This window comes from Coffea arabica, chromosome 5c (assembly GCF_036785885.1).
Source record: "Coffea arabica cultivar ET-39 chromosome 5c, Coffea Arabica ET-39 HiFi, whole genome shotgun sequence".
Classification (NCBI taxonomy): domain Eukaryota; kingdom Viridiplantae; phylum Streptophyta; class Magnoliopsida; order Gentianales; family Rubiaceae; genus Coffea; species Coffea arabica.
In genome coordinates this window covers 15,633,447-15,645,269 of record NC_092319.1, presented here as the reverse complement: position 1 = coordinate 15,645,269, position 11,823 = coordinate 15,633,447, and the positions used below count along the sequence as shown (strand labels likewise).

The 11,823-nt window shown below is 35.0% G+C and overlaps 1 protein-coding gene across 6 annotated transcripts; it reads left to right on the top strand.

Annotated features, from left to right (window-relative positions):
* Positions 1-914: 914 nt before the first annotated feature.
* Positions 915-11,536, top strand: LOC113690864 (uncharacterized). 6 transcript variants are annotated; one of them, XR_011815006.1, is made up of 12 exons: positions 915-1,704; positions 4,201-4,540; positions 4,747-4,890; positions 6,420-6,635; positions 6,835-7,017; positions 7,244-7,465; positions 7,893-8,009; positions 8,156-8,299; positions 8,565-8,666; positions 8,796-8,924; positions 9,567-9,635; positions 11,220-11,344. XR_011815006.1 is itself a non-coding variant. In XM_027208957.2 (11 exons), the coding sequence occupies exons 2-11, from the start codon at positions 4,331-4,333 to the stop codon at positions 11,448-11,450; spliced, it is 1,638 nt and encodes a 545-aa protein (XP_027064758.1). In that variant the 5' UTR covers positions 919-1,708; positions 4,201-4,330; the 3' UTR covers positions 11,451-11,536. The 6 variants fall into 6 exon arrangements, 4 of the variants coding, with proteins under 4 accessions (XP_071906716.1, XP_071906717.1, XP_027064758.1 ...); XR_011815005.1 differs by having other exon boundaries at positions 916-1,704; positions 8,796-8,878; XM_027208957.2 differs by lacking the exon at positions 8,796-8,924 and having other exon boundaries at positions 919-1,708; positions 11,220-11,536.
* Positions 11,537-11,823: the final 287 nt, after the last annotated feature.

Below are 11,823 nucleotides of genomic sequence, written 5' to 3'. Positions count from 1 at the left end.
CCAAACCACCCAACCCATCCCTCTCCCCATCCATGTGTGATAAAAAGTAATTAATTGAAAGTAGGTTGGCAAATGTACTGCATTAACCCTTCAATTTTGTTATTTGGTAGCTGTCTGATGGCTTAAAATTTTTGTATTTTGACAATTTCATTGTAACTTAATATTACAATTGGTGAAGTCAACTTCAATGCTTATAATTTTCTTCCACCCGTTATACACATAACTATTGTTTATTTCAAATTTTTTAACTTCTTGTTTTCATTTTTTTTCCTACCTTATTGTGTAGCTCTTAAAAGGTATTGACGATTTTTTTTGTCCCTTTGTGTGTTTAAATGTGCTTGTGGTTTACATTAGTAGTAATTATGATTTCCACTAATATTTTTAGCTAATAATTTTTTTGTCATTGAAACCATATCAAAACAATCAATTTTTTCTACAAGTAGATGATCTTTTGATAATTTGATTCTCTAGCATGCTAATAATTTCCATTAATAAAATTATTTTTCCAAATAATAGCCATTGTTATCACACTCTACTCATTATCTTCTTTAAAACATTTGTTTACTCTTTTTCAACATTATTACTTGTTCCCATAACTATTTTTGGTATTTTTCTTCATATATGTCATTCCAAACCTTCTTTTTTTATTTGCACCTTTATGTCCTTCTCACAATTTGGTATATTTTATAATTTTATTTTCTATTAATTCATTATTTTTTAATTTATCATTTTTTTCTTTCTATATTCTATTTGAAATTCTGCCTCTTTTTGTATCTATATCCAACTATCATGTGCAACCACCCACACTGGGTTTGTCCTTTTTAAATTTTTTTTAATTGGGTAACTTACACAACTACAAACACCACTGTTTCTCCATCTAGGTTCTCATTTTTTTTTTTTTTTTGGTTAATTGCAACCCTCCCCGCCACCTCCACCCCCCAAAAAAAATCCGCAAAAAAAAAACGAAATTTTATTCCCATTTATTAGATGATCAATTCATCCTCCATATCAGGAGCTTAACTTACCAAAGAACCCTGTTTAGTGGGGGTGATTGGCGTTTTATTAGACCATACAACTAACCTAAGAGGTCTCAATTTGAATGAAAATTAGAACTATTGGAGGTTACACGTGAAAATAAGCAAAACAAGAAAAATTTGAAGGCGATTTTGAGAAATATCAACTTCTTCCTCGGATCAGATATCCAGCATCTCTGATTCTTCTTCTTCATTATTTGATGCCTCAAGTCAGAATCAGGCCATCGTTGGACCTGCTGGACTTTAACCACTTTCACACTAGCAACACACACAGGTCCCACGGTAACCAAACAAAAGGAACATATGAATTCCTTCATCTCTTTTGTTTTGATATTTCCTCCGGGAATTTCTTCAAACGGCTAATGCGCAAAATTCCTATTGACAATCTTCACAGGAATGTAGACGGAGTAGAACAAAAATATTTCACATGTAATTAGCCCAAAAATAGCAGCAAAAATTCAATATCAACTATCAACGTACCACAAGTAAAAACGAAAAGGAGAGGACAAAACCACGTTGGGATTTATTGCCCCTTATTTTCTTCTCCCACTTTCTCAATTCTATCCTTCACTTCTATCTCTCTCTTTCTGGCCTCTACACAAAATCCAGGATCTACCGTGACTCTCCGGTGTTGGACGGGAAGTGTTTTCACCAATTCTCCGTAGGAAAGGCAGGTTCTTTCTCTCTCTTGTTTCTCCCTAATTTTCCCCCAAATATTTTTGCCCTAATTTCCCTTTTTTTTTTCTGAAAATTTCTGTGTAAATTCTTTTGGGGTTGTTTGAATTTTGGGTGCAACCAACCCTGGTTTCATTATTTAGATGACTAATTGTTTCGATTTTTCCTAAGTTTTGTTGCCCTAATTTTTATTTTAGATGAAAATTTTTGCCCAATTCTTTTTGTTACTGGTTGAGTTTTAGTTTGCATTACCTATTTGCTGACGGATTGTGGTTGTTAAATGGAATAAGAAGTACATTAGTGTGGTAGTGGATAACTATATAGCTTTTATTAGGATCTTTTTCTCTTGCCAAATGTGGCAGTAAGGAGGACTTGCCTGAATGTTGAAGCGTGAGAAAAACATTTGGTCATCTGGCATAATTTTTTATGGAGCCTTCACTCCTAGCTTGTTAATTCCCCTAGTTACATCAAAATGGAATGCACTATGTTCTATTTCACCTGAGATATAACCCGTATAAACCATCAATATAATTGCAAACTTAGATATATTAATGCTCAAACAACTTGAGCTTATCTACTTTATTAGATTAACTTCGGCAAGTTTAGGTCATTCATGACGTAGGCAGGATGATAGTTAAACAATATTACTGATGTAATATAAACTTCATACTTAATTGCACTATGACCATGGTATTACAGTATTTTCATTTGCCATATACAATGAATATAGCTGGAATTATTGGCCAACTATGTGGTTCAATTAATCCTTAGTATAACTACTATAATTATTTTAGTTTTGTTATCAGCCAACCTTAAATTTGAAAGTCATATTTGCCAGGCTGAACTCGTTTTATGACAATCTAGCTCCTTACATTGTGGTAGTTACATATAAGAATGGGTATATAGAGTGGCAGCGAATGAGTATATAGCACTTGTGCCAGGCCTTGGGAATCATACACTGCCAGGACCTAAAGTCAATTTCCTCTTTGCAGAATTCAACTCGGCCATATTATTCGTTGTACATTTTCTGTTCAACTTGTAGTTTTGCTCATTCCCTTTGTCTAGAGATGCTAGCCTTGTTTTTGTTTTTTAGATTTTGGTTATTTGTCAATCTTATTGATGGGTTGCAAAGATTTGCTTTTCTTTTGTTTATGAACTCGATATTGGCAAGGAAAATAAACTAATTAGTTTTCTTAGGCAATTTGTAGTTTGCCTTTTGTTGAAATTTATTTTGGTTGGTAATGCCAACCTGGTTAGTTATCAGTGCTACTGGTAAAGAAGCTATTCTTTAAGCTTATCTTTGTGATGATGATGATCCTTAAAGAACATCAATCAAGCCATCAATCAAGCAAATTTCACAACTTTTTGGTTGTTTATTAGGGGATGTAGTTTGATATTGCCAACTTCAATTACATTTCTAAGTTTTAATGTTAGACTGGATGTATATTTTGTCAATGTTGTGAACTTTACTTTTTTATTCCATTTGATAAAACAATAGTTTGAACTCTGAAGACACCGTTTTGTCACAAAATAAAATGGGTATAATTGATGTCCTTTTGCTCATGTATTTATATAAATCTTTCTTGTCCTTTTTCTTTTGCTAGAGTATGGTTCTTTCATTAAATTTTTGTTGATTTTGTTCCAAGGAGATTGGCTTGAGTTATCATATTTGGTGAAAGTTAGTTTGATTTGGTTGGATAGAAAATAATCACAAAAGGGAACTGCCATGCTATTGGACTTGTGGACCTTACTACTATTGTTGTGTTTAGATTATGTACAATTTGAGTCTCTAATGCTTAATCTCAATTAACTTTTTGTTATTTAATTAATCTTAGTTAGCTTTTTTTTTGGGGTTCCCTTTCTTTTTTTAGTTTGTAAGATTTTATGTTTATTTTTTGTGTTGCTAAGAGTTGCTGGTACAAAAATTAAATGCCATATGTTGTGTTGATAAGATTCTAAGTATGAGATAATGGCTGGTTTAGCTTATCATAGACAAGAAAGCATATACAATTCTCCAATCCTTATCGTTTTGAGTCCTATATCTCTTGCTATCCTGCAGCCATTCCTATATTTTAGAATTATATGGACTTCTGGCCCAACAAATTGTAGTGTTGTTCATAAATTCCTGTTAAATTTGTTCATGAGCAACACATTTTTGGTGTACATAGAAAATGTAAGGCAGCATTATGCTGTGATATATTATTTTCAAACTAATGACATTGCCATTGCTGTCCAATTAGTCAGCAAAACAAAAATGACACTGTCATTTAGCAAATAGGCTGAAATTGTGGCTTCTCTTCATTGCTTAATAAAATTATAAAAAATATCGCAAAGATTTTGGTGCACCTTTATGTAACTTTTTATATTTAATATCCCAATTTGAATAATTGGACATTTCTGGGCAAGCCTGAAAATTACACTGCGCATTGCGTGGTGTTCTCCTCCTAGTACTATATTATCACCTTATCATCTTCATGCTATTATATTGCAGCATAGCATCAAGATCAGGGCAGCCTCACGCAACGGCAACTCACCTAGGATAATTCCAATTACGATTACGGTTTTGAAGCTTCAACCAAGCATCCCTTCAGTCATTTCATTCAAGGAAGAAGTCTAGCCCAATGGAAGTGGAGGCTAGTTTTAGGGTGGCATCTCGTATCAATTGCAAAGCGGCGCCGTATCGCAATCCAATCTGCAATTATCGAACCTTAAACCTCCGTTTTCCCTACCATCACCGTCTTCCCCACCTCTCAAATGCTTCATTTTACACTCTCAAAAGCTGCTACTGCAAAGCCATTGTAAAAGAGAGCAGTACTGAAGTTGTAGAAAAAGTAATGGCTACTTTTTTTCTTTTCTAATTTGATGAAACTTTGATAATTTTATGCTTATTTAACTTCTTCCTTGTTGCAATTACAGTTCTTTTGCGTTTTTTTAAAGGGCAGGTGGAACTTGGAAGTGTTTCAAATAAATTTTTGTGTTTGTTTTATGGGGTTTCGTTAGTGAAATTTTATTGGGTTTTTGTGAATTTTTTTTATAGGGAAGGAAGATGTATTCACATGATATAAAGCTCTCAAGCCTTACGGCTCTGTGTCCTCTTGATGGACGTTATTGGGCTAAGGTCAAGGAGCTAGCTCTTTTTATGAGTGAATATGGTTTAATTCGCTTTAGGGTTTTAGTTGAGGTATGTTTCTAATACTGCAATTCTTTAACTAGTAATATTGCTAAATTGCTTCCCTGACTTATAGATAATTCTTGCTGCAAACCATCTGAAATGTACTATTTGAGTTTTTAGAGCATGAAAATTGTTGGTCACATGATTAGTTCAGATTCTGGTTGGAAGTAACTTATCTAATTTGTGTTGGCTTCAAATAATGTAAGAGGAAAACGGCAAAATGGGTGGACTAGCAGACACATGACATGACTTACTTTAATATTTTTGGAGCTTTACTTTCTGTACTATCTTGATTTTGAACTTTAGAGTACAGAAATCACATATTTTTCTTTTTTTAATATTTTTTGGCTTTTGCTGGAAGTTTTATTTTAGTCTGTCCGATAATTCTGTAAGATTGAAAGGAAATGGAATTTTTAAAATTTGATCGTTGTATTGTTAGTCATGCTGAAATGGACTGCTGAAGCTTTACTTTGGGAATTTCAAGAGTAGTAGTGATTCCTACCACAAAATGCTGTTATGAGGAAGGAAAGCACCATAGTTTCTCTAGAAATCTCAATTTGAAACTTACACAGTTATTGATCATGCAACAGAAATATTTTAACTAGGAAAATGCGAGATTAGTTTGTCATATTATATTACACCTTGTATGCTGATGGAGACTGCGATATTGGTGGAATGATGTTAGATACTGCTGGTATGGATAGTATTATCAATTTGTGGTTTTTATCATGTCGTGAGGCTTGAAAGTGCTGCCAGCATGCAAGTGGTGTTCAAAACATAAATTGTCGTCTAACAATCCACAGAGTTTTACTTCCTGTATCTGCAAATGTGGCATGACATGATATTCTGGCCATCCTAACTTGAGATCTGTACGAGGGCTATTGGCAGTGTGTTGGTTTATCTATATGGTGGGGTAGATGCTTCAGTTCACGAGCAGAGATCTCTTAGAGGGGACCCTTTCCTCTTCAGTCATATATATTATGTGTGAATATGGTGAAGTGAGCTATGTACACACTTTCCAAGTTTACTGTGCCAGTCTAATAAATTACTTTGCAACTCTAATTCTCATGCTACTTGATCATGCTTATTCTTTGAATTTGGATGAGCAGTTTTAACACTTTAACATCTCATAGATGATCATGAGTGTTTCATGTCCTTTATTTCTTTCTTTGCCTTACTGTCATCTCTGCCTTCATGAATTTCAAACAAAATCATAGCCAGAAACCCCTTTTTTGGTAGGTGAAATGGTTGTTAAAACTTTCTCAAAATTCTGAGGTTCCAAGTTTACTGTGCAACTTAATGAATTCCAAGTTTCGAAGTTTACTGTGCCAGTCTAATAAATTACTTTGCAACTCTAATTCTCATGCTCACTCGATCATGCTTATTCTTTGAATTTGGATGAGCAGTTCTAACGCTTTAACATCTCATAGATGATCATGAGTGTTTCATGTCCTTTATTTCCTTCTTTGCCTTACTGTTACCTCTGCCTTCATGAATTTCAAACAAAATCATATAGCCAGAAACCCCTTTTTTTGTAGGTGAAATGGTTGTTAAAACTTTCTCAAATTCCTGAAATTCCTGAGGTTCCAAGCTTCTCTAAAGATACTGAGGCTTATTTGCAAGGCTTGATTGATGGATTTAGCTTGGATGATGCCATGGAAGTCAAGAAAATTGAGAAGGTGACTAACCATGATGTCAAGGCAGTGGAATATTTTTTGAAGCAAAAGTGCCAGTCACACCCAGAGATAGGAAAGGTATCTGTTTGGAACCTTGATGTTAACTGAATGGAAATATCATCCTTCTACTCTATTCTGTAGACATGACGTGATAGCCTCGTTAGGACACTCAGTTCTTTTGATTTCCCTGCATGATGTTTCCAAAGAATTATGGAACCCAAAATAATATCTGTGCATGTTTTGCATATGTTCAGTATTTTTCTTGTCGCTTGCCTAGGTGGTAGAGTTTTTCCACTTTGCCTGTACATCTGAAGACATTAACAATCTTGCTCATGCACTTATGCTGAAAGAAGCTCTTTCTATGGTGATGATACCTGCTATGGATGAAGTGATTTCAGCTATAAGTGACATGGCTATGGAAAATGCTCACATTCCTATGCTTTCTCGCACCCATGGGCAGGTAACAATCACTTGTTCTTTCTTATTATTTTAATTCTTTTTTCTTGGAGCCTGAGGGGGTTCGGGGATTGGGCATGGGAATACAACCTGAATTATTCTACCCTTTCAAGGCACAGTGAATCTCCAATATATTTTATGACACTTACTGCTGGATCTATTTCTGATTCTTTACTGTTCAAACAGCTTAAAACTTGAATGAGTTGTTCACATCTGCTATTTCTTTGCAGCCAGCTTCACCTACGACCTTGGGAAAGGAAATGGCAATTTTTGCATTCAGGTTAAGTCGGGAAAGGCAAGATATTTCAAAAGTTAAAATACTTGGGAAGTTTGCTGGTGCTGTTGGAAACTATAATGCACATCTTGTGGCGTACCCTGATATCAATTGGCCGCAAGTTGCAGAGGAATTTGTGACATCTCTTGGAATTGATTTCAATCCCTATGTGCCTCAAGTACTTTTCCTAAACTAATCATGTTCTGGCTCAAATTTTCTCATTTCTTATCCCTTATTTATTGTCCTTGACTAGTTTATTAAAATATATTATGGGATCCTTGTCATGTTTGATCCTAAAGGTTTGGTTTTGGCAGATTTAGAAGCTTATTCTTCAGAGGTATTTGAGTCATGCATTAGGCCACCCAGTGCTTTCAGTCACCACTCGACTATTAGAATTACCATTTGGAGTTTTTCAGATTGTGATGCTATCCTTATAGTAATATTTGCTTGGTCTTGCCTTAATTGAAAGTTTTAATACTAGTTCCCAATGAATGATCTTCTGATTTGATGGCAATTTCATGAAAATAAGTATCATGGTTTATGTCTTTGACATAATGACACTATTCGATACTTCATGGTTTTGATTTAATTATTCTGCAATGTAGATTGAACCTCATGACTACATGGCCAAACTTTTTCATTCTATAATCCAGTTCAACAACATTCTAGTTGATTTTGATAGAGACATCTGGGGATATATCTCTTTAGGTTACTTCAAGCAGGTTTGTGCTGTTTTTTGTTGTTTCAAAATTTTTTTTCTAGGTTCTTATATGAACACTTCTCTCATGTATATATATATGTACACGTGTTTCATGTTTACATGTTGTCTCTTGATGAAAGATTGGTGTTTGTACATGCTTTTGAGCAGATAACCAAAGCTGGTGAGATTGGATCTTCTACAATGCCTCACAAGGTTAACCCAATTGATTTTGAAAATAGTGAAGGAAATCTTGGAGTGGCTAATGGAGGTTTGTCCCATTTAAGCATGAAGTTACCTATTTCACGCTGGCAGGTAAATGTGCAATTATTTTTCCTTCTCAATTGTGTCATCTTCAGCTCTATGCAAATAGCCATTTCATCATTGTACTCGGAAGTTTCTACCCTGGCTAGGGATGTTGTTACTCAATTCAAACAAAGTTGATTAGACACTGTTTTAGGTAGATCCCAAGGTTGTGCTTGATATGTATGTGTCATTACTTTGGCTTGTGCTTTATTTTTGTAGTTGCACTTTTATCTGTTTGAAGTTACTTATTGATTTCTGTGCTTGTCATTTGCAGAGGGACTTGACTGATTCTACTGTTCTGAGAAACATGGGTGTAGGTTTAGCACATTCTCTTCTAGCCTACAGGAATACATTAATGGGCATTGGAAAGCTTCAGGTATTCCACAATAGTTCTTTCATTGATGGTCAAGAAATATGAGTGCCAGAGGGGTATTGAATGTTGAGTATTGTATAAAGAAAGATGCTTGTGTGGAATTAGTAGTCTCATGCTCATCTTGCTTCATAGGTGTGGTATGGCTGATTAGGAAATGAAGGGGGAATAACTAATCGAAGAGATGATGTCTTGGGATCTATTCAGAGGGAATAGCTGTTAGTAAGCTCTGTACTTTGTGAAATTGCTCAACCAGTTTTCTCGGTAATTGATTTTTCATGATTACTAGTTCAGAGAGAATAGCATAGTAAGATTCTTAGGGTCATCAGTTAGAGTAGTCTTTATGGTGGCTTTCGCAGGCCAATTGTAGAACATAGTTTATTGAGAAATGTTGGGTTGCTTTAGTATTTTAGCTAGGGCTTATCAGAAGGCAAAAGTTGTTTGAGAATCAGATATAGGCCATGGATATGTGTCATCTTGGTCTGATGCTTTGATTCTCAGTGTCCCTATTCCCTGTTTTCTTCCATTCTTCCTTCCCAATCAAATCCTGCTAAAAGGTTTTTTATTTTTATTATTCTAAAAAGTTGTAGTTTGTTGATTTTTGTCGGTTACCTCAGCTGGCAATTGGTGGCCTCTAATGCATCTCATGTGTACAAGAAATGCATTTCTGACAATACTAGAATAATAGCTTCTTGTGGCAAATTCACTTTGTCTTTTCCCCTGACGAATCCATTCTAGAAGGAAGCCATGTACTCTTTTGCATATATTTTCTTTTTCTATTTTTTCTTTTCTCAGATGAAAGAATCAAAGCAGTTTATCTTTATTTAAATATTAAGAACTTTGCAAAACTGGCAATTGGGCATCATTTTTGTTGCTTCTAATTTGGCTGGTTTTGTTTTCTTGTAGATCAATGAAGCTTCCCTGAGTGAAGACTTGAACCACACATGGGAGGTGCTTGCAGAGCCAATACAAACTGTGCGTGAATATCTTCATTTGATATCTTCTAAAAAATTGATATTGAATCTGTGTTTTCACTTACTTGGTGTCTACTCTTTTTGTTGCATCTTTGAGGAGTTGGTACTCAGTAACTTGGCATATTGATAAGACATGCTGGGCAGAAAAACTGTGTATAGTCTTAGTCCCATAATTTCTCCTCCTAGCAAGATGTTGGTATATAACTTGACAGAGTCTTATAATGTCTGTGATGGAAAGATCCCAAGTTAAATGGGCAAAAGAGTTAACGGGAAAGATTCTAGTGCGAGTTTAATTTCTTATTACATTTAGACATCTTTCGCGAGTCCTATATAACTGTTAACACCTTCAAATTTGAAAAAGAAATATATAATTCGATCATTTCCCCTTAGGTCAACTAATGGGGACTCCTGTACTGTCTCCATGGCTATGGTTATTGTCTACTTGAAAGGAAAAATATTTATAGGAACTCTTTTAAATGCTTTGAGCTATTACATATAATTGATTGACTCGCAGATTTTCAAACTAGGAAAAGTGCAAGCAAAAGGTAAAAAATGAAGAAGACAACTTAAGGAAGACAGATTTGGAAAAGGAAAATTTAGTTCTTTAAATAAAAAAACACAAAAGACTGAACTACGTGGAACACACTAAAAACACATTGACAGCTGCCTTCCATCTCTCTGAGGATGGAAGATCTTGTCTTTCTACAGCAACAGGATTTTCTACTAAATTTGAGTAATTTCTGTAAGCAGAATGAGTCCAATAGTTTATCTAGTAAGAGGATTTCTGAACTCTCTACATAGACAATAAAAGCGCACTCCTAAAAGCTGTCAATGATGAACTTGCACTCGGTTGTTCAATTTTACTTTCATGACACACGAGCCCAAAATATTATGCACTCTCTAGAACACGGACATGTAGTAGAAAAGCAGGGAATTCCCTCCACTAACATATAGAGACCTCAAGGATTTGTGGAAGTGTCTTTCATTTTTTTAAATTCTTCTTTTACTTGGTTCAAGATATGCCTAACACAGATGAGTAAACACTAAGTTTAATCTGGTTTTTAGTTTGATTTTTCCGTGAGAAGTGCTGGGTTTGGAAGTCATTGTTTGGGTGTTCATTTGGGTAAAGATGAATAGAGCTAGAATACCGAAGAAGTGATGACCGGTAAGATTCGATAAAGGAAGAAGATTGGGGAGGTTTATATGGGCAAGGGGTGAATGTAGGTTGATCTCGAGAGAAAAGGCCTAGCTAGGTGGTTGAACAGGTTGATACAGTGATGTGGAGGCAAGCAGATAATCTGTATAGGGTTGGATTAAGTACTAGAGACAAGTCCTTATCGTTTGGAAGTGATCCAGATATTTTCCCCTAACAAGAAATGGTCTAAGGTGGCAGTGGGAACTTTTCTAGCATGCAAGTGACTAATTCACAATTAATTTGGTACCGTTTGAACTCACTGCACTTTTGAATGGCTGACTGTTTACTGTTTCTTTAGATTGTGGATGTTTTTCATTTCACTATCTTCAGTTAACTTTATAGCTTTTGTAGAATCGACTCACATGATAATCCTTTTGGTTTGGTCTTTAGGTCATGCGAAGATATGGTGTCCCAGAGCCTTACGAAAAATTGAAGGAGGTAACAAGAGGAAGAGTGGTGACCCAAGAGAGCATGAGAGAATTTATTAAGAACCTGGATATACCAGGAGATGCAAAGATGATGCTCTTGAATTTAACACCCCAAACTTATGTTGGAGCAGCGGCTGAATTGGCAAAAAACATAAAGACAGCCATAAATTTAGTGAATGGATTGACCGCTTAAGTTGTGAGAAATTATTTCATACACATTTGTTTTTCTCATTTCTACTAATCAAATCGAGGGACTACTAAGCACTTGAAATTTTGGCACGAGAGTTGCAAAACAGCCTTTTTGCTTTCCTCAATGTGCACTTACCCAAGATGTGAATTTTCTTTCGCATTCTCTTGTCAAGAGAATTGTGATTGAACCTTCCATAGTTCAAGCTTGAATTGAAATTGTGGGTTCAAACTCGAGCCCAATTCGAATATTCGACGGATTTGAGCTCAATGTAAGAGCTCGAAAATTTTATTTAATTCTTCAATTTTTAATATTAAAGCATCACTAAATGTAAATTAATTTAGAATTTTTTTACTCAAAATGGATTTCTTGTTAGAAG

What these genes read in the sequence shown, in the direction of transcription:
- LOC113690864 (XM_027208957.2), top strand. Translation starts at nt 4,331, where the DNA reads ATGGAAGTGGAGGCTAGTTTTAGGGTGGCATCTCGTATCAATTGCAAA. An exon ending in TCAATCCCTATGTGCCTCAA is followed by an intron (nt 7,466 to 7,892) that starts GTACTTTTCCTA and finishes TCTGCAATGTAG; the next exon opens with ATTGAACCTCATGACTACAT. An exon ending in TACCTATTTCACGCTGGCAG is followed by an intron (nt 8,300 to 8,564) that starts GTAAATGTGCAA and finishes TGTCATTTGCAG; the next exon opens with AGGGACTTGACTGATTCTAC.